This window comes from Primulina tabacum, chromosome 2 (genome assembly GCF_025594145.1).
Source record: "Primulina tabacum isolate GXHZ01 chromosome 2, ASM2559414v2, whole genome shotgun sequence".
In the NCBI taxonomy this organism is placed as follows: domain Eukaryota; kingdom Viridiplantae; phylum Streptophyta; class Magnoliopsida; order Lamiales; family Gesneriaceae; genus Primulina; species Primulina tabacum.
In genome coordinates, this window is record NC_134551.1 from 2,309,025 (window position 1) to 2,336,429 (window position 27,405).

The 27,405-nt window shown below is 38.5% G+C and overlaps 4 protein-coding genes and 1 pseudogene across 7 annotated transcripts; 1 reads left to right on the plus strand and 4 right to left on the minus strand.

Annotated features, from left to right (window-relative positions):
• LOC142524444 (uncharacterized) lies at window positions 1-3,066 on the minus strand. Of its 3 annotated transcripts, none has more exons than XM_075628451.1 (5): window positions 2,816-3,066; window positions 2,521-2,681; window positions 1,266-1,522; window positions 653-1,104; window positions 1-499 (listed from the first exon to the last, which is right to left on the minus strand). In XM_075628451.1, exons 1-5 carry the CDS (start codon window positions 2,843-2,845, stop codon window positions 230-232), a joined length of 1,170 nt encoding a protein of 389 aa, XP_075484566.1. In that variant the 5' UTR covers window positions 2,846-3,066; the 3' UTR covers window positions 1-229. The 3 variants fall into 3 exon arrangements, with proteins under 3 accessions (XP_075484566.1, XP_075484581.1, XP_075484574.1); XM_075628459.1 differs by having other exon boundaries at window positions 2-499; window positions 2,521-2,693; window positions 2,816-3,065; XM_075628466.1 differs by lacking the exon at window positions 2,816-3,066 and having other exon boundaries at window positions 1,266-1,518; window positions 2,521-2,649.
• A 1,139-nt stretch (window positions 3,067-4,205) lies between these two features.
• Window positions 4,206-5,833, plus strand: LOC142537153 (NDR1/HIN1-like protein 1; annotated as a pseudogene).
• Window positions 5,834-7,015: 1,182 nt separating this feature from the next.
• LOC142524467 (internal alternative NAD(P)H-ubiquinone oxidoreductase A1, mitochondrial-like) lies at window positions 7,016-13,022 on the minus strand. 2 transcript variants are annotated; one of them, XR_012814900.1, is made up of 9 exons: window positions 12,386-13,021; window positions 11,647-11,860; window positions 11,395-11,555; window positions 11,206-11,271; window positions 8,641-8,804; window positions 8,106-8,220; window positions 7,640-7,819; window positions 7,348-7,555; window positions 7,016-7,254 (listed from the first exon to the last, which is right to left on the minus strand). XR_012814900.1 is itself a non-coding variant. In XM_075628478.1 (9 exons), the coding sequence occupies exons 1-8, from the start codon at window positions 12,821-12,823 to the stop codon at window positions 7,403-7,405; spliced, it is 1,491 nt and encodes a 496-aa protein (XP_075484593.1). In that variant the 5' UTR covers window positions 12,824-13,022; the 3' UTR covers window positions 7,016-7,254; window positions 7,354-7,402. The 2 variants fall into 2 exon arrangements, 1 of the variants encoding a protein (XP_075484593.1); XM_075628478.1 differs by having other exon boundaries at window positions 7,354-7,555; window positions 12,386-13,022.
• A 620-nt stretch (window positions 13,023-13,642) lies between these two features.
• LOC142524476 (putative aspartyl protease At4g16563) lies at window positions 13,643-15,427 on the minus strand. The gene has a single exon (XM_075628491.1). The coding sequence runs from the start codon at window positions 15,200-15,202 to the stop codon at window positions 13,805-13,807; it is 1,398 nt and encodes a 465-aa protein (XP_075484606.1). The 5' UTR covers window positions 15,203-15,427; the 3' UTR covers window positions 13,643-13,804.
• A 1,688-nt stretch (window positions 15,428-17,115) lies between these two features.
• On the minus strand, window positions 17,116-23,362 carry LOC142537154 (terpene synthase 10-like). Its single transcript, XM_075642714.1, has 5 exons — window positions 23,158-23,362; window positions 22,660-22,992; window positions 18,355-18,531; window positions 17,811-18,059; window positions 17,116-17,566 (listed from the first exon to the last, which is right to left on the minus strand). The coding sequence occupies exons 1-5, from the start codon at window positions 23,239-23,241 to the stop codon at window positions 17,273-17,275; spliced, it is 1,137 nt and encodes a 378-aa protein (XP_075498829.1). The 5' UTR covers window positions 23,242-23,362; the 3' UTR covers window positions 17,116-17,272.
• Window positions 23,363-27,405: the final 4,043 nt, after the last annotated feature.

Here is a 27,405-nt window from a genome sequence, read left to right on the forward strand (position 1 = left end):
CCGACTTGAGTTATATGTTTCCAAACAATAATAGATGCATATTTTGACTGATGTTCGCACAGGGAAATCGCAATTATACAGATTTGGACATATGATCCCATGAAAAAATGGAAACGTCCCCGTAGCAACTCACGATAATTCACATATAACACAATGCAACGAGTGATAATTAAGAAAATACAGATTGTAGACAGAAATTATATAAAAAAAATATGAATTAAAGCACTCATTAGTTGACCTGCTGGGGGTCGAGACCCAACTGCTTCCTTGTATTTCCCACATACAAATCTTTGGATTTGATCAAACCTGGAACGAATCCAATTAAGGTTGTCAATGGATGCTGTGCCACTGCATCATTTCTTCCCAGTGAAACAATAACCTTAACCGAGTTCGGCTTGTAGGCCAACATCTTGCTTTCTTTTCCACCTATGAGCAAGAGTTTCAAATTTTTTGATACAATTAGAGCATGTTTCTGTCCTAAGTAACCTTGCTTCAGTTCCTGGAAAGCAAGATAGGGTATGATCAGATAAGAGGGATAGGAAGTTCTTCACGCTCTTACTAGTTTTCGGAGGTTAACGATTCATATATGCAGCATGATGATCATGAAGAAACTCAGACCCTCGAAAGAAGAAGGATATCCAAGAGTACTCACCTTAATGTCTGTGATATCCCCGATTGCGAATATATTCTTGCACCCTTTCACTCTCAAATTCTCATCAACCTTCAATCGTCCTAATCCATCAATACTCCCCTTCAACATAGTCTCACTCAGCCAGGCTGAACCGGGCTGCTTACCCGTGCACAGAAGTACACAGTCCGCTTTGATAGTTTCTCCACTTGAAGTCATGTAAGTCTTGCTTCCCACCGAAATGTTGTTTAAATCAATTGATTGTTGCAGTTTCACTTCTACTTTCTTCGACTTGAGCCACTCTAATGTCTTTCTGGCAGCTTTCGGGCCGATGAACTCGAGCAACCGAGATCCATTATGAACCAAGATAACCCTTTTCTCTGGGAAATCTACAGCGATTTCTGAAGCTAGTTCGACTCCCGTTGGGCCACCTCCCACGACCAGAATTGAACTAGAAGCCTTTATTTCTTCATTTTCTAACATAGATAAAAATTTTACAGAAACCATTTCTTTGCCTAAATAATGTTCTGTGATAAACATTATAATTGATGGCAACCGTTGAAACTCAAATATCGTAAAACTTCTATCAACCTGAACACCATATTTCAATCGCTGAGTGTAATGTAGGTTGTGGTACCTGATTTGTATTGTTGCAGTCTTTCCGATCGTGTTTGTGGCATGCGATCGTCGTGCCCAGTGGCTATGACAAGGTAGTCATAGGCAATGAGACGGCCATCTGCGGTCAATACTTGAGAGTTCAAAATGTTTATGGCTTTGGATACAATGACGCGCCCATTGGTGAGATAATCTCTGTGATATATAACTGATCTTTCGGCAAAAGATGGCTCCACCATTGACCTTAAGCTTGCCCAAGGGATCTCGAAATAATCCTTCCTATTCAATGGAACAGTTAATTTGCATGTTTAGGAAGAAATATTTATATGCTAATCACAGAAAAAGCATATAGCCGTGAATTCACACATGCACACACACTTTTTTGGATGGTTAGGAGGAACCAAGAACGAGAAATATACGTGCAATGTATTATGTTTCTATTTGTGAATATCTATGTTTCTCTAGATACAATTAAACCGAAACAACCCAGAAACAGATTCAAGCTTAAAGGGGAAATGAACTTAAAATTTGTAGGAATATATCAACTACAGATTTTGCATAGCAGCATGATTTGGTAAAAAAACTCATTCACCTATAATCCAATATTCTAGCAAAAGAACCGAATATTCTTTGATACAGATTTGCTCCCAAAATTTAACCCCAGATAGTGCAACTAATATTAAAGCAAAACAAGGATACTTGAGCTGATTTCCTGATAATGGGATATCCGAATATAGAAAGAGTAGAGCAATTAAAAATGCCCGGATACCAAATACTGCAACTATTGAATTCCGACATAAGGCCACGACCACGCGAGTGGCTGGGCATTTAATAGGCAAGGAACGAACTCTAAGCTTCACGAACCAACTGCCTAGAGCAAGACTCATATTGAGTAAGAAAGGCTCTGATTTTCTCAACTCCTTTAGCATAAACAAGACGAGGGACGGTAATGTGGGTGGTAATAAGCTGACATTCGATCAGCTAGAAAGAGTTGCGTGCGGCTAAATTCCGACATGATCCCACTGACCCTGGCTAGTAACCGGATTGAATTCTAGAAGCAAATTTATCTCAAGAATAATCAGTCTTCTAGCTAGTGGTGCAATCAATAATAAAGCAAAATAATATTAGTACTTAAGCTGATTTCTTGAATCTTGATAATGAGAGACCCCCGGTATTCAAATCGAATTCAGAGATGGCTTGAAGCCAAGATAAAAGACCTCGAATAATTCAAATACAAAGAAATTAAACGGGGAAACAAGTTTGTCCCAGATGCTTACGGATCAACGAGGGTGACATCTGCGTGAAACTGAAGGGATTTAGCAACAAGAGAACCTGCTACGCCGCCGCCTACGATCACCACCCGCTTCCAAACATTTTGCCAATATTCCGGTTGCTTGATCTCCTCCATTCCCGCAATATTGCTTCTGCGCGTCAACCCCTATATATCCCCCTGTGTATTAGATATATTTAATCATGAAAACTGTTTGTTTAATTTATGCTGGTGAATTGATCAAGAAGTTGAGCCACAGTAGAAGATAAAACACGGAAAGAAGAAGGAAGTCGGTATATTACTGAGTCAACTGATGCAAAGTCAACCTTCATGGGATTCAACTTCTCCTATATCAATTAGTGACACCAAATGTCAACGCAGACAACTGCCCGGTCTCTATATCTTCTCCGCATAACTCCCGATGAACCAGATTATATTGATTAAAGCTTCAATAACACTTGAGAAAAAAAATTCAAGAAAATGATAGGGATATCTGATACACATGAGCTATGGCACCACACTGTTTATTCCTTGGGTGTGAGCCGTGCTTCTAGCGGAAAATTTCATGTCTGCCTAGGTGCATATAAGTGTTGACATTTATTTTATAAATCCACTTAAAAATGATGCATCGATCCCATATATATTATTGATCAAAGGATATGTACCCTTAACAATGTCCTACGGATAACATCTCATTGTCACACTTCTGAGACAACAAGAGAACATACTGAGAAGAGCATCAGACTCACACGGTCTTGTGTGACGTTTGATTTGGGCTCGACTTCGAGGAGTGCACGAGTCTCGCACGGTGAGGTGCATGGCAATAGACAAACGGACCCTATTTATCTCCATTTCAAATCCTCTACTCTAAATATTTTTTTTTATTGAAGATTTCAGTTTTTTGTTCTTAGCATCTGTGTAGGTATATTTTCTCTAATTTGTAATTAGTTATGAAACAATTGAATCTTTAACTTTCTAATTACTTCTAATTTTTATGTAATTTATTTTGAATCAATAGTTTTTGTTTTTATTTTTAAATTTGTCTTTGTGTGAAACTAGAGTTATGTTTTAGATGTCAAATTTAGTAAATAGTAAACTCTATACCAATAATATATTATATCTATTATTTAGAAGAAAAAAAGTTGCCCCTAAAAACAATGCGTAGCTCCACTGCTGGTCTAAATGATTTTTTGGATTAGTTCTTGATCGAGAACTAGGTTTGGTAATGCGATTTAAATTACAATAATATAATAAGGTTGAGAGCCAATCATATTTCATTGTTTCCCTTCTAAGTGATGTTACTTTGTTGGTTGCTTCACCATACACCAACAATCTCATGCACCAGCAAACACCTAGCCGTCCGTGGAACCTACTATTTTCTCATATTCAAAATTAATTTTCATGTTTGAAAAATAGCAAAAACTTGTATGAGACGATCTCACAGGTCATATTTTGTTAGACATATTTTTTATTTGGGTCATCCATGAAAAAGTATTACTTTTTATGCTAAGGCTACGTTTGGTTGGAGGATAAAATTATGAAATGATTAAGAAAAAAATGATAAAAAGAATGATTGAAGTAGAAATATAATGTATAATGATAAAATAATATTATTTTTGGTATGATTGTTAAGAATGAGATAATTAAGAATCTTTTGATGAATTGACAAAATTGCCCAAAACTTGGGCGGCGATGGTCGGCGGTGGTCGGCCGGCCACGACGGCGGTGGTCAGCCGGCCACGACGTTGGTCGGTGGACGGGAAGTGGTGGTGAGTTTGGATATATGAGAATGATAAAATACTAAAATTGAAAAATTAAGATGAATTAAGAGTTGAACAAATAATCCTAGGGGGTGAGGAGTTATTATTTTATCCCAATTAATATAACATAATCATTTATAGGTGGAATTGACTTGGTTAAATAAAAATCCTACCAAACATGTGATTAGGTGGGTTAAAAAATTATAAACCACCTAATCCATCGTACCAAACGTAGCCTAAGAGTATTATTTTTTATTGTGAATATCGGTATGGTTGACCCGTCTCACAAATAAAGATTCGTGAGACCGTCTCACAAGAGACCTACTATTAAAAAATTGTTTCCTATAAAAAAAATTAGAAATTAATTAATTTCCAAAAATATGTGATTTTATTTTAGGGAAAAATATATATATGATTTGCATCGATCCATGTTCTTGATTTTGGCGAATGTTATGTTATATCCACAAAATAATGAGGGTCGACTTAGTTTTATAATAGGCAAAAACTTATGTGAGACGGTCTCACGGATCGTATTTTGTGAGACTGATATCTTATTTGGGTTATCCATGAAAAAATATTACTTTTTATTGTTAATATCGTTAGTGTTGGACCCGTCTCACAGATAAAGATTCGTGAAACCGTTTCACAAGAGACATACTCTTTATAATAATATATGCATTATAAACTTTAAAACACTATTAAATGCGTTTTAGTTCATTTATTTAAAAAAATTAGTATGTTTTTAATTTTTAATATTTTCTTGCAAAATTCAAGATTTTAGTAAATTAATTTATATATTTTTTAAACTTGTTATTTTTCACTATGTTAAATATTTCAAAATTCTATAAAAGAAATTATAGAATGTAATTCACTCTCAAAAGGGTTAATAAAACTACGCTTTGCCCAGGCACCACCATGACGACCGCGAAGCATTCCACCGCTGCCTCTTTGCTGTCCTCGTCTCCTTGATCATCCACATCCTTTTCCTAATCCTCCTCATATGGCTCATACTACGCGCATTTCGTCCTCCAAGATGCCGCTGTTTACGCCTTCAAACTCACCTCCCCCACCACCCTCACCACCACCCTCCAAATGACCCTCTCCGCCGAAAACTTAATGAAAGAATCGGCATTTACTACGATAGAGTAATCGTTTACGCCTCATACCCCTGCCAGCAAGTAACTCTCCCGACGCTGCTTCTTTCTTCATGGAGACTCTGTTCCGTGGCGCCGTACTTGGCAGGCTCACTCAACCAGGATCAGTTTACAGGAACCGTGCTGATTAATATAAGAGTTGATGGAAGTTAAGATAGAAAGTTGGAACTTTTATTTCTGGGAAATATCATCTGAATGTGAATTGTCCGGCTCATATAAATTTGGTAAGAACAATGGTATTTCTGTGGGATCGGCTGTTAAGTATCAGTTGATTACTAACTGCCATGTTGATATTTGAGTTGAGATTCTGCAACATATCCGTCAATGGCGCAAATTTCTTATTTAGATATTATTTTATTATTGTTTGTTTGTTTTTTTATACAACTAAGTTTTAGTTTTTGATCCTTTTTTTAAGTAACGTTTTAATTTGACCGAGTAGTTTTGATATTAATGCACGTAAAATATTATTATTTGCAAAAGTTAATTATTTGTCGTATAATAATAACTTTATTCATAAGTTATAATTGCTTTCCTGCATCTTTTTTATAATTATAAAACTTGAGAGAGAAGGTGATGCATGCATAAAGCTATAATTATTTTTTCTACGGTTAAGATTGAAATGAATTCAACACACAAGATAGCTATGAACACAAGAATCTTAATTATTGCATGGATATTTGTTCTTGAAAATTGAAATTTGTGTAACAAGTTGCTGCTACGTACACTCACGAACGTTAAGGTGATCAACGAATTTATTATAATTTGTTGATAACTATGTATTTTTAGAGTAGGTATCTTGTGAGACGGTCTTAGAATCTTTATCTGTGAGACGGGTCAAGCCTACCGATATTCATAATAAAAAGTAATACTCTTAGCATAAAAAATAATATTTTTTCATGGACGACCCAAATAAGAGATCTGTATCACAAAATACGACATGTGAGACCGTCTCACACAGGTTTTTGTCATATCTTTAATAAGAGAGATGAATATTTACGAAAAGCTATAGTTTTACATCAAAACTCATATCTAAATATCATGTTTCGATCGTCTTCAACAATGCAATTTTTTTTTTCCTGACAACTTATCTCCTGGTAATTCAATTCCTTTGCAACTTATTAAAATCGAACAGACATCATAAATTGAATGTTTTATGTTTTATCAAAAGAGATGCAGGCAATGAGTGTAAAGAAGACATTCTTATAATGCATGGATGGACATATTTATGTGGCAGACTTTGTTTTTGTTCCCATCCTTGATGAGGCATATATGATTCGAAAGCACAAGTTTTGGGTCATGTTCCTTGAATATGAACATCACTGCTCCGTCTTCCTTCTAACCTTATGTACATCGGACGGATGTTCCACACATTTTTCATAAATAATTTCAAACTGTCTCGTCTTACTTGTCACCCTCCATTCCTCTTCTTTTGGTGAAAGCCCTTTACAAAAAAATCACATGAAGCGTGACGAATCAAATTACCTACCTACATAGATTTTGTTGGTAATATTTACCCTGAAAAATTAGTAAAATTGTCCGTTGATTAAATTCTTGGATCTGTCCGTAAATGTATAAATCACACACAGGGAAAAGGAAAATAAGAAGTTTGGTAAATGAATTTATCGACCATAACCAATATCTATAATGTTAATCGAATCAATAACCGATACCAAACAACTGCAGAAATATATGTAATAATTTATGATACATATCATGTCATTATCACCATTTTTTCACCCATGACTTTGTAAAAACGTGGTACTGCAACCGAATGCACCCTGACCGTAAATCCGCCGTGATGACAATCGAAACTGGAGTCAACGAATGCTACAAGAACATGCACACCTGTTGTTTAGATAATATGGAACAACTATGTACCAAATCACACAAACTAAAAACAGAACGAAATAGATCGTATACATTTACTGCCGTGGAGAATGAGCAATTCTTCTTAACAGGTCACCTGTTTTTGTGTCTATATGCGGCTAATATCGCGACCAAACACAAACGTTGTCAACCAATTGACTGCCACATAAAACCTGTTTCTCCAGCTAATGACCCTGGTAAGATATGCTGAGCGCCAAACAAACCAGCTCGGAAATCCTGCCATCGATAGACCTTTTGCTTCCTGGGCAGGAAGATTTATAACCAGGTCAACTCTTAACGGTTTTAGGTAACTAAAGAAATTTGACGGAAGTATGTAAAAATTAACCTTGCTCTGCCTAAGGTCTACGAGTGCCTTGTATCTCCCAATGGTAGCCATGCTCCCCAAATGCCTATAAACAAATGATTTTCCCAGGTCAAGTTCTTTTGCAGCATTAGCACGTCCTCCACCAGATTTGCCCATATTATTTAACAACTTGGATAGATATTTTCCCTGCCGCTCTGCCACCTAACAGAAAATGTTCTCAGCATATTCAACTGCTGAAGATGTAAAACTCGTTGAATATTTAGTCAATGATACTTTTGGCTTTCATGCGGAAGGATGAATAATATACAGCAATTGCGTTGTCTTATAGAGGACTTTATGATCTTTCAGCATATATGCTTGAATCTTAAAATGCAAATAGAACAGTATCAAACAGAAAAACAATGAGTGGTATAACCGAGTGTAAAAATATTTTGAGGTAAAAAAAAAGGAAAAAGAAAAAGCAGATTTGAAGTATCCAATAGCTCACTTGGGCCAGGGCAGGAAGAACTGGCTTGCCTGTACTTTCAAGAAAGCCACTGCAGTCACCAATGGCAAATACATCTGGCGCAGAAGGGACTCGCAGCCAATCATCAGTCCCAATCCTACAGTAGCATGATGTCTAGTTACCACGTAAAAGAAGTTTGGATGATAAAATATGGCACAGATCAAAGTAAAAAAGGAAGATTGTTTCAGGAAAGTATGAAATATAGCAAACAATTGCATATAAGTAAGAGTCAAAGCGCAAAGGCACTGTTGTATGCAATAGGGGCCGACCTTGCCCATGAAGCCAAGTGGTACAGAAATATGATGTAAAAAAAGCAATCATCCCTCCAACGAATAAAGTTATGGAGTAAAAGAATGAAAGGAAAGCCAAAACAATTTAATCCCTACAATAATATCAAACCTTCAAAAAATTTCCATCTAAAAGTGTATCGAAGTCTAAAATGATAAAGTTTATAGCAGCACAACTTAGTGAAAGAAAGTGGCATGGATAATTTTTTTAGTGCCGAATGAATACATACCTTCCACCTGGTGCTTTAGGTACTTCCAGGGACTTCACAAATTGTGAGGGACCGACCCCAGTAGACCACACTAAAAGACCATAAGGAATATCCGTGTTGTCGCTCAGAATTATCTTTTGAGATTGGACGTCCTTCACAACTCCATGAACAAGACGAACTCCTGACTGAGAAACCGACGTATCAAATTGATCCAAAAATTAAAAGAAAACCAGTTCCACATGTACCACAACTCTACAAGTGCAGCAGAATAAGGATATTAAGGGAACATTGTTAAAACATCCCAATCCCCCACCTTTCCCAGACACAAACAAGCCCTAAGAAGATGCGTGTAATTGTAGGTTGTTGCAGGGCTTCAGGACTGTGCAAGGGCATTTGAGAAGAAAACTTTTATTTATGATGTAGAACAAATTGGCTTCAATTATGGGAAAAAATATCCGTTGCAATATGGTTGTCCAAGGCCACAGCATATTCTGCACTCAGGTTAAAATGTATAGGCTATGTTCAGTTTTCTATTACTTTTTTACGTTTCCGTAAATGAAACCAAACAAGGCCAAATCATTTTCATATATGATCACTACTCTTAATTCAAAGTTCCATTATTCTCCAAAAATACTTTACTATGATATTATATTCTACTCAAAGCCAATAAATGTCACACATCATTGGAACACTAAATGTCTGTGATGTGGCATCACTAATCCAAGATATTATTGAATGCAAATAAAATGAGATGTGCTTTCAAACAACGAGACAAATAAAACTAATTATACATCACATTTTCCAATAAAATCTCTATCCATAGATTTTTTGAAGATATATGTTCTGATTGCTGGAACCAAACCAAAGAGTACATTAGATTCATTCCATAAATGAATGAACAATGAAAGGTTTGATTTAAAGTTAGAAACAGACTTCATTAATTTTCATGTTAAGGAAATCAATTCTCTACCAATATATTTCTCAATGTTTGCCCAAAATGGTGGCTGTCATGCTTAATTTTAATCTCCAGTTAATAAATGCTATGAATGAATTAAATCATGTGTTTTGAATTAAGAAACAAAAACAAAAATTTCTTATTTTTCATTCTATCATTCATCTCTGATTCTTTTTGCTTACTATATAATTTTCTATAAAGCATTTGTTACGTGTGCCTCTCCTATGAAATCAAAAACCGTGTATCCACCTAAACCAGTCAACAATTCAACAAATGAAAGAGATCAACCAAGCACAAGTTCGAAATCAAGTCCATGTCTAATCTCCAGCTCATAAGAATCTAAAAGTCTCGTCATAAGTGTAAGAACAAAAGAAATTTATGATTCGTCAAACATTGCCTTCTCTTTTTTTATAATTTTGAAGAGGCTGCATAAAAGGAAAGATGAATAAAAGGCCACAATCTTAAAAAATAAAACTTGGGACCCAGTAGATCATTCCAAATAAAAATATGAGATCAAATTAAAATAGATCTAAAAGACGAGTTTCAATGAAAGATGTGCCGATCCAAAGACACAAAACCCATCTTGTTGCAAAAGAATACTAATTATGCCTCGTATTCATCTACAAGAAAAAATATGTGCTTGTTGCACTCATGAGAGCTATTTGCATGGTACTAGCCATTGGTGCACATGAAGATGCAAAAAACTGAAAGTCAATCACCTTGATGTATCAGCTTTTGTAATGGGAGATGGCAAGAAGAATTATATGTAAAAATTGAGCGTATCACAGCTCTTTATGACTTGGAGAACACCACAACATGCATGGAATAATAATATCTACACCTACATTATTCAAGGTGGATTAATGTTACAAGAAAAATACACATATGGATCAACTGACCGCTGCCACATTTTCAAAGTGGATGATCAACATAGTGATTCAACTGGATAATCTGAATATGTATTATATATTGGCACAAAGCCAATTTCTTACTCTTCAAAAAGTCAAACTTTCATCTTCAGATGCAGAATACAATTAAACCACTTATCACATTTGTGAAGCATTAAGGAGAAACTTTGGAATTTCACAAAAAGCATGTAAAATAAACAAACAATATTTTGTGACAACACGTAAACTACTAGTGTGACCTAAAATCTTGTCTTCCATGCATGGCAATAGCACAAGAACTACATTGATTTATGAGAAATCTCGTCAATGATGGAAAAATTGAGTTGACAGTTGAAAATAAAACAGAAGAAAAAGTAGCAGACCAGCATACGAAACCGGTATCATCGAAAAAATTGGAAAATTCAAAATTTTTGTGTATATTACAAATTGAGACGCAGTGTTAAATTTACTTAATTTGCATGTGACGGATATCGAATTGTCTCCCCACAAAATCTACAATGACAGCCACAATATCTGTCCAAATGGATTGGTGTTAGGCTTGATTTCAGTCAGTAGCCAATATATTATATACGTGCTTGCTTGTTAATTAGTCCATGACTCCATGTTAGCACTTGTGAACGTGTACATATGGGCAGAAGGAGTAATGAACGCTCCATGGAAAAGTGTTGAAATAGCTATACATTATGGTTAGCAAACACTGTAATTTTGAACGGAATTCCTCACCTTTGTCAATTGCTTAATTGCATATTTTCGTAGACGGTCATCAAATGATGACAATATCTCACTTGCCTGCAAGGAGACGAGCAACAGGGTAACAAATTAAAAAATCGAATCATAAATGAGCTTGACTCGATAAACTTTACCAGAATAGGTGAGAGCAAGAACATAGATGAGATGTAGCCACAGCCTAACCTCAACTAATGTAACATGAATATAATCTTTCACGTGTGTGTATCTTTGATGTACATCCTTCATTATAAAGTCACTGAGTTCTCCGCTGAACTCAACTCCAGTGGGACCACCTCCAACAACAACGCAGTGCAGAAGCCGACGCTTTTCTTCATCGGTGACGCCTGCTCAACCCACAGTGAAAAGGGGACGGTCCTAACTATCATACTTCACCTATTATCCCACTTAAACATTTAACTACTAGACTTCTCTTACCTGGAACATCTGACAGCATCAAATTTAGAAGCAATTTCCTCCTTATTTCTTGAGCATGATGAACTTCACGAAGAAAAATCGCATGTTCTCTAGCACCTTTAATACCAAATGTCGAAGCTTCTGCTCCAGAAGCAATTACTAGCTTGTCGTACGAGATGCTGAAGTTCCTCGGATCTACTGTGTGGGTCCCATCAGTGACTGTTTGACAGCGAACCTAGAAAGAAATATTATTTTTCTTCTATAAATTGCTCAAAATATCACCCAAATTAATTGTAATAAAAGTCAACATAAGACTCCAAATAACAGAGGTCAACTCCATGTTGGGACAATGATCACAACAATAACATAACATAAATTTATGATTCTTTTGCATAATATACTAAGATTCCATGCTTGCTCTAAGTACAAGAACCTGAATCAATTATATACGTGATATCTGAAAATCGAGAAGATTTCCAGCCTTGGGATAAATGTACATCTACGATTATACAACTCTAAATTTCAAAAAACAGTCACAATACAATCCTATTTTAGCTCAGACAGAGAATAAATACCTCACATATAAACATCTAAGAGCCAAAGAAGTAAAATAATAAATCAAAAGACATGCAAATTTTCAAACTTAACATAGAACTATTTGCATCAACTCCAAGAGAGTAACAGTCTGTATATGTGACAGTGATTAAATTCTAAGATCTGAAAGACTACAGGGCTGAACACAACAGCAAAAGCTCAAAACCTGATGGTTCTGGAAATCGACGCCGGTGGAATTAGCAAGGAAGAAATAAGAGCCGGGTTCACGAGAAATTGCGGGTTGGATCCTCCCAATGGGCTCTGCCACGGACCTGAACTCAAGTGTGCCGACACAAGTGGAAGCCAGTAAGGGAGTGAAAACCATGTGATTCCTTGGGGAAACACAAACTACGTCGTATGTCTTGGTGTCAATATCCTTAATCAGCCTACATCCAGCCCAACCCGAGCCGAGCACAACCACTCTGGGCTTCTCGTCCCCCTTCGTTGGCCCCAATCCGGCATAACTCCCGCCAGAATCAGAGCTAAGATGCCGCAATAGTTGGGCGAGAAACGGCGGAGGAACGAATAATGCTGATGATTTGCGCAGCGGCGATTGTCTAGTGAAGGTGCTGGAGAGTTGGATGAAATTTCTCAACCAAGGCATTGGATTTAGCTTTCTTGGAAAATATTATCTGAAATTGACAGTCAATTTCTTGATGATTCCAATATTTTGGTACCTGTTCCTTAAATATGGTAGGGGTTTAAGGGTAAAATAAAGGAATTTGGAATGGGTCAAGCGGTAGTTGCGGCAAGCTCCGGCGGGTGAAACGGCCGCGAAGTAATAACGATAGTCAATTATTGTTCAAAATTTATAATTAAAAAAAAAAACAACTACGAACGATCTGGCATCCTTCTTTTTATTAATATATCTCGATCTTAAGTCGTGTTATCTATATTTTATTTAATAATACATAAAATATATGTAAAAAAAGACATATTTTTCTAAAGTTAAATTAAATTTAATCTCCCAAAAATATGAAAACCACCACTTTTGTTGTTGGGTGTATTAACGTACAAAATAAATAATATAATTTTGACAGAAACAAAATCCAAGAATTTAATAACATTTATGTCCACACAAATATAATTTTAACACACATAAACGTCCTTTTTTTTGCATTAATTTTTTGTGATGGCCAACCCATGCTAGCTAATTAACTATTCAAACAAGAGCAGGGCTTTTGTGAACGGTCTCACGAATCTTTATCAGTGAAACGAGTTAACTCTATCGATATTCACAATAAAAGTAATATTCTTAGCATAAAAAATAATATTTTTCGCCATGACCCAAATAAGAGATCTGTCTCACAAAATACGATCCGTGATACCGCCTCACACAAATGTTTGCCCAAAAACAATTGATGCTCCAAAATCTTTGGCCTCAACTAATCATATGAACTTTTGCTTCCAAAAATAAAAATAAAAATCATGAAATCGAACAATATATAGAATTCAATGAACTCGAAAGAAAACGATCACAATTCATTTTATTGCCTGAAATTTCTACAACACAGCGTTATCAAACTATGATAATTCCATATAAATTTGCATCATAATCACTAAATCTGTTTAACGATCCATCTTCCTACCCAGAGCACGATTGTTGAACGAATCCAAATCTTCCATTGCTCAAATCGAACTCTATATGAAAGTTCTGCATCAAGAAATTGCCCAGAATAATCGACGGCCCGCTTACGAGTTCCGGCCCGAGTAACGTGTTATCAGTCACCATGGTCAAGCAAACAACAAGCTTCTTATCATCTTTCACGACAAAGAAATAGTTCTCCAATGGCAGTCCCATTTCTGTGCCGCCCTTGAAATGGAGCTTCAGTTCCGGCAATTTAATGGCTTCGTGGCCGGTAACATCGAAGCAAGGCCGCAAACCTGTTAAATTCTCCAAGTTTTTAGCCCTTTTGTAGTCTTTAACTTGCTCAGAAAATGCATCTGTTACTGCTTTAAACGCAGCCGGATTCATGTAAGTGAAAGTTGAGCCAGAGTCTACGATAGTCCCGCCATTTCCATTAGAATCAGGAGCCAAGAATTCATGTGGAAGCTTAACTTTCTTCCCTCCAACACTGATTTTTCTCAGGCCAACGTAGTAGTAATCTCCCAAGGCAAAATTTTTGCTGCTGATAGGGTTTTTCAGCAGCGGTGTGTAGCTGAATCTTGCTGTCTTTTTACCAGAATCAGATTCTCCATCCATGATTAGGACGCTGTTTGTCGGGGTGTTGTCGAATTTGTGCGAGACGAGGCAGTATGAGAATTTCTTGAGGCCTAATTGGTTGGGCAGAGAGGAAACTCCGCGGCCGAATCCCGCGACTCCGGCAGGCTGATTAGACGAAAAAAGCGAGCAACCCACAACAAAATTCGGCACTATCCTTTGCGGCAGGCTCAGCGTTTCGAGCATCGCTATACCCCCGGTAGAGCCTAGACCATAGAGCATTAAATACGGAGGGCAGATTTGGGTGCAGTTTGATTTCAACGACTCACAATCTTTACAACCTGATTTGGGATCAAAAGATTTGTGAATCCAACTACATTTGGGATTCAAACATCCAAGAATCCTAACAGATGAGGACTGTTTAGGAATGAAGGAAGAAATCCCAGTTGAAGAAGAACAATTCTTGCAAATGTATCTTTTTGTACAAGGGAACCAAGAAAAGCTGCTGCCTGTGTCCATAACCAACGGTATAGACTGTGGCGGGGTGCCAAATTTGAGAGAGATTGAGTAAGCTCCGCTAAAGGGAAACAAAGGGGTGGAGGAAACTGGGGCATCTTTTGGATTCTTGATGTGGTGGGCTCTGGCTACAGAGGTTGAGGCTAAATGAGTGAGCTTCTGGAATGGATCTGGAAACGTAATTGGGTTAAAAAGTGAGATGGAAACTGTGTTGCTTGTAGGAGAAGAAGAAGCTAAAGAAAAGAAGAAATTTAGCAGAAAAAGGAAGGGGAGACAAGTAGATGAGAAACAGGAAGCCATTGTCATCTGTGTTCAAGAGCTTAATGATGAAGAAACCATGGGTAGTAGGGGTGCGCCATGAAATTTCTCTTGTTGATTTAAACAAAAGTGGCTGTTAAAGTTGGCCGTGTGGGGTACGAAAAATGGCCCATATTTGTGGAGCTAAGGTAGCAACAACTATGGCTTGTAATATGACAGAAATGGTGGGTCTTGAATCTCTTGATTGAGTTTTTTTTAAAACGTAATGGGGTCGGTAATTTATTATCTAATTCTAAATTTACCCGTATAATTGTGATTTAAACCCAAGATCAAACGAATTTTGGGACCTCAACGTTGCCGAAGTTCGAATTATTCGTGTCTTGATTGAGGTTCTTGGACGGCGTGAAGTGTAGCATTTATGATTGGGAGTGACCGTTTTAAATTTAGAGGCTGTCTTTGAGTGCAACGGCTGCAGCGGTGTCCGGACAAAAGCTTCGATTGCTAGCAACGTGTCAATGAAGAAAGAGAGCGCTCACGAGAATAAGGTCAATTGGATAAGTGGTTTTTTTATTTATTTATTTTAAAATAGTGACCCTTTATTTATTTTTCTTTCTTTTTATTGGTAGATAACTTTTTATTAAAAACTTTTTATTAATGAAAAGCATATAATAAATATATTGGGCATAATGAGCAACTCAAAAGTGAAAGTACAAAGAATCAAATTCAAAGGAACTAACAAGTCATATATATGGCATGTGTAACTCCTTTTCAACTTGGATTTGGATCATTTGTTGTGATTGAAACACAACATTATGCTGTATATTTTTTAAACGAGATGATCAGTTGATCATCTGATAGACTTCACACAGTGTCAGATAAATTTGAAAAATTGTCAGACGTAACGAGATGATCGTCTCGTTTAAAAAAAACACAACACATGTTCAACCACAGCAGAAGATCCAAATCCTTTCCACTCGAACTTTCAACGTAACAATTTCAGCTGCTAGTAAATTTAACCATCGATCATCATTGTCCATCAGACAAAATTTCAATAGTAGAAATAACAATTACAAATTAATTATATTCTTCTCATATGCGTGCTAACACACATATACATAGTATCAATATATTGTTCCAATTAATTACAATAATCATCTTTAAATTTGTTGATTCCAATCAACAATTGTAAATTTTTAGAAAAAATTTATACATAAAAAATAATTTTTACTCAAGAAATATGAGCATATTATTTTTACGAGTTGTGTACAATATTCACAAGTCGTCTATCTTAAGTAACACCTTTTGCTTTTAAGAGTGGAGACATCCCACGTGGAAGGACCCTTAGACACGTGATTAATCATTTTCAGATCAAACCTAAAAAGATGACCAAACTCCAATATGGTAGTATTATGTTTGGACAAAAATTTGTGTGACACGGTCTTATGAGTCGTATTATGTGAGATAGATATCTTATTTGGGTCATCCATGAAAAAATATTATTTTTTATGCTAAGAGTATTACTTTTTATCGTGAATATCGGTATGATTAATCAATCTCGCATATAAAAATTCATGAGATCGTCTTACAAAAAACCTACTGTAATGTTTGTTATCTTTGAACACACACATGTATATCAACCCTGTTTTTATTTAAAAATACGTACATATAATTGGACTTCTCGAAATAAATAAAAAAAATATCTATATTTATTATATATGATTGGGTTGGTACTATCTGTATTTAATGGACTTTCTTATCGACGTGACATATAAGTATATCAATTCATTTTTATCTTTATTTTAAAAATAGATTTAGCTTAAAGAGAAGTTATAATTTAATTACTTTAAATATATCAATTCTTATTGATTGTCGTAAAAATATGTATTTTAATATGTAAAAATACATATTTTTACTACAATCAATAGGAAAGTCAATGCATAAATAAATACAACATGTAAATAACTGAGAAACATGCAAATTTCATAGGAAAATCACAAATTTGATAATCTAACTTGTATGCATGCATGAGCAAAAACATAATTTTTTTCACGATTCGTCTTATTTTCTTATTCCGCTTGGCGTGAACATCAGGCAAGCTTGTACAATACACATGCATTTTCATGCAAGTGGGATGGATTCAAGGATCAAGGACAAAACAAGCTCCTTACATTCGTCGGGGATGCCGTACCTATCTCCAGTGTGATACATGCATTGTGCTGTCCGAATAGCATTCATAAAACTTTCAACAACATCCTTCGATATCAGACTATTAGACAACATCGCTCGATTAAATTTCTTCGTTGTTTCATGAAACAAGTACTTGACATGATCGCGAGCTTCTTCTTCAGAACAATCAGCCTCCTTCATGTAGCATTGAATTGATTTCATAACATCGCCTTTCTTCATTTCATCCTTGATGAGATTCATGCAGGCAAAAACACAGAAGCCATAAATTCGTATGTGTTTGGTCAATTTTAAATTGGTTTCATTTGGAGCAACCAATTAGCTAGGGGCAAGCACATGCCCTCTTTAATTAAAAATAATTTCGGATTTTAAGAAATGGTTATTTTTTAAAAAATATTATCCCATTAGATTATCTTCTATTCATCGTCTAACTAAGATTCAATGGATCCGCGTATGAGTTTAGTATGCTTACTGGCGAAGTTCCCAAATCATCCATAAGACGGACAGCGATTGCCATACATCGGTTTAGGTCCGATACTTGTATGAAATCCTTTAACATCTTCTCTTCTATTGGATTTTCGCAGCAGATGTACAAGTAAAAACTTACCAAAGGGCCGGCTATTGTGACTAAGCCATTTTCAAGAAACTCATGAATGGTTGGAGTGTGGCCACTGGAAATCCACTTTGCTTCAACCATGTGAGCTTTACAAAGATTTGCCCACTAGATAAAGAGTAATCATTCTTTCAAAATAAAATGAAAATAAAACCCAACATAAATAAATAAAGAGATTTGATCCATTGAATTTAAAATCTATTATATATCAAACTAAGCATTTTTCAACGGTAATTATAATGGATTTCAAATATACCCGAGATGGCCTCTGTACAACACATGTACTTAATAAATCTTAATTTTAAATGATTGAACAATTCGCTAAATTCGAACTTAGCAAAGTAAAAGATTAATCTGACATGCAACAGAAGATCGAATGGCAAAAATGTGAGGAAAAACATACCACTTCTTTTAGGCACGAAACGATGTTGAAACCTTGAGTTTTAAGTACATCGTACGAGTGTTGGTTCACGAAGTTGAAAAGCGCAAAAAAACAAATCTTCATGTAGTCTGGGAGATGCCCCAATGCATCGATGTCCCATCTACGAATAAATTTAAAAGGTGACGCAAAAGGTCTTTTATTGATTTAAATCTATTTATTCCAGAGTTTATGACTTCTGCAACAATTAACAGGTTAAAATTGTTTCTTTCAAAAGTTAAGACTTCATAACAAATATTGACAAATTTATATATATTTATCATGCGTATACAGGGATATTGATGCATATTGATGCAACCCGGGCAAAATGGAAGAGTCGGGTCGGGTAACTTGCTGGATTTGCTATCAAGATGTTGAGGAAATATGAGTTGGACGTCTGGATTGAACTTTCTTCCTTCGTAAGAGATTTGAGAGATCTGCGAGCAATAAAATAACCAGGTGAATGAGCGTCGGATGGGTGTCCGGCGTGGCCACTCCGATGCTTAAGTCAGTAGGTGAAGATAGTAACCATTGTAGCTTAAATAAAAGTAAAGGCTACTGGTGTAAATATGTGTGTTAACATATGTTGGTGAAAGAATCATTCTCCAGAACTCGAGAAGAAGAGGAAGCCAAAAGTCACTCGAATGAATTACACACCTGCTATTTATAGGAAGAAAAATCAAGGATTACCTCGATTTGCGCGTACACCTACCACTCACAGCCTTTGATGTTGACTTCCTGTCACGCCACCCTACTTTTCCATCATATCACATCAATAGGATTCTGTCAGGTATGCTTCTCGAGACAAGATCTTATCTTCTGAATCACTCGAGTGCGGTACTGATATCGAGGTAGCTCGGGTAGAATGCCTCTCGGGGGCTTACATAAGAGCCCGGGCGTCTGGTTGCTCGGGGAGTAGAGCTCGGGCTTGCACCTGCCCGGCTTCAGAAGAATCCATCATGCAGACTCACTTGGATTTGTGAATCCTTTTGATATTCCGGGTCATCCATGACCCGAGCTCTTACGGGGGTATCATCACTCATCCCTTAAATAGTCGGGCTAGAGTCATACTCGCTGTCCCGATCAGTCATGCTTGGATTCTCAAAGAGATAATCAATCTTGTTCTATAAAAGCATCGGGGGCTTCATGTCTCCCAGAAATGGGATGAAATGCCGGAGTCTCGTGTCTTATGGACTTGAGATAAGATGCCGGGGCCTCGTGCCTCCCGGTCTTTGCATAAGATGCCGGGGCATCATGTCTCCCGGGCTCTAAAATAGATTGCCGGGGCCTCATATCTCCCGGACTTCAGAATGGTCGAGGTGCGGAGCCCCGAGCCAGGTTTGAGAACCTTGGGCTTATAAATAACCAAGGTGCAGAGACTTGGGCCGGGGAGCATGTCCCGGGACTTAGGACTGGTCGAGGTGCGGAGCCCTGAGCCAGGTTTGAGAACCCTGGGCTTATGATTAACCAAGGTGCGGAGCCTTGGGCCGAGGAGCATGTCCCGTGACTTGGTAGTGGTCGAGGTGCGGAGCCCCGAGCCAGGTTTGAGAACCCTGGCCTTATGAATAACCAAGGTGCGGAGCCTTGGGCCAGAGAGCATGTCCCGGGACTTGGGAGTGGTCGAGGTGCGGAGCCCCGAGCCAGGTTTGAGAACCCTGGGCTTATGAATAACCAAGGTGCGGAGCCTTGGGCCGGGGAGCATGTCCCGGGACTTGGGAGTGGTCGAGGTGCGGAGCTCCGAGCCAGGTTTGAGAACCCTGAACTTATGAATAACCAAGGTGCGGAGCCTTGGGCTGCGAAGCATGTCCCGGGACTTGGGAATGGTCGAGGTGCGGAGCCCCGAGCCAGGTTTGAGAACCCTGGGCTTATAAATAACCAAGGTGCGGAGCCTTGGGCTGTGGAGCATGTACCGAGACTTGGGAATGGTCGAGGTGCGGAGCCCCGAGCCAGGTTTGAGAACCCTGGGCTTATAAATGACCAAGGTGCGGAGCCTTGGGCCGGAGAGCATGTCCCGGGACTTGGGAGTGGTCGAGGTGCGGAGCCCGGAGCCAGGTTTAAGAACTCTGAGCTTATGAATAACCAAGGTGCAGAGCCTTGGGCAGGGGATCATGTCCCGGGACTTGGGAATGGTCGAGGTGCGGAGCCCCGAGCCATGTTTGAGAACCTTGGGCTTATGAATAACCAAGGTGCGGAGCCTTGGGCCGGGGAGCATGTCCCGGGACTTGGGAGTGGTCGAGGTGCGGAACCCCGAGCCAGGTTTGAGAACCCTGGGCTTATGAATAACCAAGGTGTGGAGCCTTGGGCCGGGGATCATGTCCCGGGACTTGAGAATGGTCGAGGAGCGGAGCCCCGAGGGAGGTTTGAGAACCCTGGGCTTATAAATAAGAAAGGTGCGGAGCCTTGGGCCGGGGAGCATGTCTCTGGACTTGGGAATGGTCGAGGTGCGGAGCCCCGAGCCAAGTTTGAGAACCCCGGGCTTATGAATAACCAAGGTGCGGAGCCTTGGGCCGGGGAGCATGTCCCGGGACTTGGGAGTGGTCGAGGTGCGGAGCCCCGAGCTAGGTTTGAGAACCATGGGCTTATGAATAACCAAAGTGCGGAGCCTTGGGCCGAGGAAGCATGTCCCGAGACTTGGGAATGGTCGAGGTGCGGAGCCCCGAGCCAGGTTTGAGAATCCTGAGCTTATAAATAATCAAGGTGCGTAGCCTTGAGCCGGAGAGCATGTCCCGGGACTTGGGAATAGTCGATGTGCGGAGTCCCGAGCCAGGTTTGAGAACCATGGGCTTATAAATAACCAAGGTGCGGAGCCTTGGGCTGGGGAAGCATGTCCCGGGACTTGAGAATAGTCGAGGTGCGGAGCCCCGAGCCAGGGTGTAGTGCCCTGGGCTTAGATAATGGTCGAGGTGCGGAGCCCCGAGTCAGGTACGGAGCCCTGGACTTAGATAATGTGCCGGGGCCTCGTGTCTCCCGGACTTAAAATAATGTGCCGGGGCCTCGTACCTCCTGGGCTTTAGATAATGTGCCGGGGCCTCATACCTTCCAGACTGTCAAGAATGTGCCGGGGACTTCGTACCTCCCGGACTTTAGATAATATGTCGGGGCTTCATACCTCCCGGGCTTAAGAGAATGTGCCGGGGCCTCATACCTCCCGGACTTTCAAGAATCAGCCGGGGCCTCGTACCTTCCGGACTTTAAATAGGATGACGGGGCCTCATATCTCCCGAACTTTTAACTTTTTTTGTTCCTCCTGCTATATTAGTTTTATTAAAAATCAAATCACTAACCTGAAAATATTGAATCCGAAATAATTTTCGGTAGAGTGAAACTTTTCTTGTTGAGCTAAATTAGGTGACTAATATAGCTGTATGCTACTGAGTGCATAGCAAATGCTCTTCATGCCAATCCGGGATAGCTGCTGATCTTTGAGTCCATATGAAATCCACATATAAGATCTGAGTGCCGAGCTGGTCGGACTTGTATGTTTGCCAAGCAGAGTTGGGCTTATTTTTGAATGAAAACCATATCTACGTCTTGAGCTCAATTTCCCACAGACGGCGCCAATGATGCGATCTTGGTGAAATGAGTGAGCAGGATCGGGTGCTCCACCGGATCTGCTATCAAGATAATGAAGGAAGCTGAGCAAGGACTATATCTGTGATGAAGATATATCTCTGCAATATGGCTTCAGCTGTAACCTGTAAACAAGGAAAGAACTCGTGAATGGGTGCCGGAGAGGTGTCCGGCGTGGCCACTCCGATGCTTAAGTCAGTAGGTTGAAGATGATAACCAGTGTAGCTTAGATAAAAGTAAAGGCTACTGGTGTAAATATGTGTGTTAACATGTGTTGGTGAATGAATTATTCTCCAAAACTAGGGAAGAAAAGGAAGCCAAAGTCCTTCGAATGAATTACATACCTGCTATTTATAGGAAGAAAAATCAAGGATTACCTCGATTTGCGCATACACCTACCACTCATAGCCTTTTATGTTGACTTCCTGTCACGCCACCCTACTTTTTCATCATATCACATCAATAGGATTCTGTCAGGTACGCTTCTCGAGACAAGATCTTATCTTCTGAATCACTCGAGTGCGGTACTGATATCGAGGTAGCCCGGATAGAATGTCTCCCGGGGGCTTACATAAGAGCTCGGGCGTCTGGTTGCTCGGGCAGTAGAGCCTGGGCTTGCACCTGCCCGGCTTCAGAAGAATCCATCATGCAGACTCACTCGGATTTGGGAATCCTTTTGATATTCCGGGTCATCCATGACCCGGGCTCTTAAAGTTTATTTATGATGCCTGATTTCCACAAAACACTAACAAAAATAGAGCAAATATATGATACATATATACCTTGAGGGACTAAATAGTTATGTTGTCTGAGTAGTCTAAATTTAAGTGCAACTTCATGCAAATCTGTTGAAACCCATCCATCTTTCGCACTGAATAAACCCTCCATAATTGTGTGTATGTAACCTTTAAAGTGGTACGATATCCCAAGTCTCTGCAAAACATCAACAAACTCGATTTGGCCTAAGATTGAATCTTTCCCCATGATTTTCTCTTCCAATATCCCTTCAATCTCTTCTTTGAGTTCCCTGGCTCTCTCAATGCTTTCTTCTCCCTGAATGCCATGATAATTGCAAACTTAATTATCAACCCGAAAATTTTTATGAGAGTCGACGACACAATATACTTCCATTTAATTCTCAGGACTTGTGATTTGTTTCCACTGAATCAAAATGAACAATGGAAGAAAATAGAAGCTGATTCCATACAATAAATTTACCTCGTAAACGCTAGATATTGATTGCAGGTACTCATCATCCCAAAGGCTACGCTTGTAGTTTCCTGATCTTCTTGGAGTAGTCATGATCGATTACGTAGTTCAATTATATTTGTATCTGTAATTTGAGTGAGGTGAGCATGGCTCAAATCAAAGCTCGTTTATATAGATCTTAGATCACCATAGCTAGAAAGCTTAATTCTATCTCATTGAATTTCACAGAAAATAAAGCGTGCTTAGAATAGTACTTGAAAAAATGCAACTCTACCTTGTAGACAATTAAATTTGTTGACCATAAAATTATGGCAAGTACAAAATAATATTAAATATCAAAAAAAAATTCTATTATTGGGATATTAGATTCCTACAAAAAATAAATATTTAATTTATATTTTAATATATTTTGTGAGCAAATCAAGATTTTAAATCAAGATTGCAATACTAATATTTTTATGGTTAATGGAAAGAAATCACCAAATCAATCACGAGGGGCCAATCAAATTACGACACCTCATCAAATGAAAATGGAAAGAATTTGCATCCTTCGACTATAAATAGAGATGCGGAGGGTAAAAAAAAAACACAACAACACAGAAGGCAAAGAAGTAGAGAAGAATTCAAGACGTAAATTCTCTCAACTCAAGCTCTTCAAACTCAAAAGATCAATGAAGTTCAAGGCGTGATTCAAGGCGTTCATCGTGTTCTTCCTCAAATTCATCCAAATTCAAAAGAATCTTGTTTTTCATCAAATTGTAGATCAACAAGTTCAAAGCATGATTCAAGGCGTTCATCACGTTCTTCTCAAATTTTGAAGTTTAATTCAATATCAAGGTTTTGACCCATTGAATTAACGTTATCGAAGAATCAAATCACCTTCCACGAAAATCAAATATTCAAGAAATTCAAATTATACAAGAGATCGTCATTGAAGAGAATAATCAAGGGATCATTTAGAGATTGTATCCACAGAACTTCATTTAATTTCAAAAAATTCGATTTGTATCGGTATTTTTTTTGCGATTTTTCGAAATAAAGAAATTTGTGTTACAAATTTCTGACACGCCCAGTGGGACCTCTCTACCCTTCATCTCTTCTCTACAACAAAAAAAAGATCAGAGACAACATGTCGGTCGATGATAAGATCTCAAACATGAGTGTTTCTTATGCAAAGTCAATAGGAAGCCTTGGAGTCGTCACAAGGAGTATGTCCAAAAGGATGCAAGTATCCTCAGGAGTAGCTAACTTCAATGAAACCATCAAAATAGATTGAAGGACGAATATTCGTCATCCATTCCTCGATCATCATCAAACTGCTTGTGCACCTCAAATATGGCACCCGTGACTGGTGACGAGCGCCACAACTTTGGAAGATCAATTAGCAAATCTGACGTAAGCCATCGAAGGACTCGTGAGACATGTTCAAGAACAAGACTCCCAAATTACAAAATTGATGGACAAGATAGATCATGCCGACGGAAGCAACATGAAAGGAAAACATCATCAAACTAACGATGACGTTGAATCATCATCAGAAGAAAGAGAAAAGGGTCCAGCAAATAAATTTCATGTCTCATCCGATGGAACAATCCCCATCGACCAGCTAAAAGAGTTCATTATGGGGACTATCAATGATAAATTTGATGGATGCTCAAAGTCTTCCCTAGCTTATGCCAAACCATATTCGCAAAAGATTGATAATCTAAGAATGCTGATGGGCTATCAACCTCCAAAATTTCAGCAATTTGACGGTAAAGGGAACCCGAAGCAACATGTGGCTCACTTTATTGAAACATGTAATAACACTGGCACGTATGGAGACCATCTGGTAAAGCAATTCGTCTATTCACTAAAGGGAAACGCATTTGATTGGTACACTGATTTGGAGCCATACTCGATTGATAGTTGGAACCAATTAGAACAAGAATTTCTCAATCATTTCTACAGCATCCGACGAGTAGTCAGTATGGTTGAGCTAACAAACTCACGACAATGGAAAGAAGAACCTATCATTGACTATATTAATCGCTGGAGAAACTTGAGCCTCAACTGCAAAGACCGATTGTCTGAATCCTCTGCCATCGAAATGTGCATCCAAGGCATGCACTGGGGACTTCGATATATTTTTCAAGGAATCCAACCAAAGACATTTGAAGAATTGGCTACAAGAGCTCATGATATGGAGCTAGGCATGGCTGCAAGTGGGACAGATGGGCCTCCGACTCAAGAACATCATAAAACTAAAGAAAAAAAACAGGTCCAAGGAATGAGGCAAGTCTTTCGCTAGGACCCCGATCAAAGAATCTATGCCAATTAATGCAACCCCGGTCAAGGTAAAAGGAAGCACAAGTGACAAGAACAACCCAAAGAAAGAAATCTCGCAAGAAATTGAGCGGAAAAGATTGACTTTAAAAGAGATGCAAGCAAAGCAATATCCTTTTCTTGATTCTGATGTTTCTGGAATATTCGATGATTTGGTTAAAGCAAACTTGATTGACTTTCCAGAAATGAAGCGTCCTGAAGAAGCTGAGCGAGTGCATGACCCAAAATACTGCAAATACCACCGACTTGGTCGGACACCCTATTCATGATTGCTTTATATTCAAGGATAAAGTCATGCAGTTGGCTCGCCAAGGGAAAATCACGCTCGAAAAAGATAATGCAACCGCGAATAGAGTCGAAATCCAATGGAATGACGATGAAGTGCATAACCATGATGATGTGTCTTGCTACATGACAAATTTACAAGGAAGTTCCTTCGATGAAGTTTGTCAGTATGAAACAAAAAAGGATTGTGTAACAACCTTGGCATTTACTGACGAAGATCTGTCATTCGGTTCTGGATTTCACAATCGGCCACTATTCATCACAGGCTATAGTCGTGAGCAAAAGCTGAATAGAATATTGATTGATGGAGGTTCAGCAGTCAACATTATGCCCTTGCGCACAATGAAAGAATTGAACATTCCCATGGAGGAACTTGCAAAAAGTCGTCTTATGATCCAAGGATTCAATCAAGGGGGGCAAAGGGCTCTTGGGGCTATAAAAATATAATTAGTAATGGACAATATGACCTCAAGTGCATTATTTCATGTCATAGATGCCAAACCTTCCTACAACATGCTGCTCGGTAGACCATGGATTCATGAAAATGGGGTTGTTTCATCTACATGGCATCAATGTTTCAAATACTCCCGAGACGGAGTGGTGAAGAAGGTCCTTGGAGATGAGAGATCATTTACTGAAGCTGAATCACATTTTGCTGATGCTAAATATTACTTTGAACATAAAAAGACAAAAATCGAAGAAGATTTACCTTGTCAAGAATCCAAAAATCAGGACGATGAAACTTCGGCAGTTCCTAAAGGCCAGTCGAAAGATGAATTATCCCTCCAAAAGACAGATCCCTTAATACTCCCCCTTACAAAGCTTGACGGATTCGTTCGCCCAACTCAAGGTATCAAAGTAGAACATGGGGACTGCTCAGGCCTACAAAGCATTAAGGGTTTTGATCCAAAAGCTTACAAACTTTTCATTAAGGCTGGCTATAATCCAAAGGAGAATCTTGCATTAGGTAAACTTCCATCGGTAGTTTCTGACAAACAAGGGCATGGACTGACTATTACTCCGAAGATGCTGAAAGAAAATGGATATCCCTTTCAAAAAATCCGAACAGGCCTTGGGTTCGTTCCACCAAGCCCTGTTCGCATCGCCATAAAAAGAGTCAGTATCAACTATACTGCCGAAGATGGATTCTCTTCAACGAACAATGCCTGTTACGAAAAACAACGGGGTCTGTCTTCGATAGGCTAGGCCGATGTAAAAGGTGGAAAGGTAAGAGCAACAACCGTAAAAAATTAAACATACCTAATCATTTGAGGAAAGCAAGTAAACAACAAGACCCAGGAAGATTGCGTAGTCTGATTCCATCCCTTATGAAGCGACAGACCACCTTGATCATATCATGCGATAAAGTTTTGAAGGCTAAGATAAAGAATGTGGTTTACACACGAGTCCAAGAAAACGAAGATGATATAGAGAGTGTAGCTTCATGTATTAACATTGATTGTGACATTCCCCATGACATCTTCCAAAAAATCGAAGTTCAACCATTCAAACAAAACCTCAGAATAATGCCCGATATTGCACAAATCAACAATGTGGAAAATGTGATGAAGAAATATGAAAACCTTATGAACATCGAGCACTTATACGAAGACTTGGCGACAACATGCCACATTACCTCAAAGGAAG

Coding starts and splice junctions, on each gene's coding strand:
- LOC142524444 (XM_075628451.1), bottom strand. CDS start 2,845: ATGAAGGTTGACTTTGCATCAGTTGACTCA. Junction 1,523..2,520: donor GATGTCACCCTCGTTGATCC/GTAAGCATCTGG, acceptor TCCATTGAATAG/GAAGGATTATTTCGAGATCC. Junction 500..652: donor GGGATATCACAGACATTAAG/GTGAGTACTCTT, acceptor CTTGCTTTCCAG/GAACTGAAGCAAGGTTACTT.
- LOC142524467 (XM_075628478.1), bottom strand. CDS start 12,823: ATGCCTTGGTTGAGAAATTTCATCCAACTCTCCAGCACCTTCACTAGA. Junction 8,805..11,205: donor CAATTAAGCAATTGACAAAG/GTGAGGAATTCC, acceptor TCGGTTTCTCAG/TCAGGAGTTCGTCTTGTTCA. Junction 7,820..8,105: donor TTCTTCCTGCCCTGGCCCAA/GTGAGCTATTGG, acceptor ATTTTCTGTTAG/GTGGCAGAGCGGCAGGGAAA.
- LOC142524476 (XM_075628491.1), bottom strand. CDS start 15,202: ATGACAATGGCTTCCTGTTTCTCATCTACTTGTCTCCCCTTCCTTTTT.
- LOC142537154 (XM_075642714.1), bottom strand. CDS start 23,241: ATGACTACTCCAAGAAGATCAGGAAACTACAAGCGTAGCCTTTGGGAT. Junction 22,993..23,157: donor CAATATCTAGCGTTTACGAG/GTAAATTTATTG, acceptor CATGGCATTCAG/GGAGAAGAAAGCATTGAGAG. Junction 17,567..17,810: donor ATGATTTGGGAACTTCGCCA/GTAAGCATACTA, acceptor AATCTCATCAAG/GATGAAATGAAGAAAGGCGA.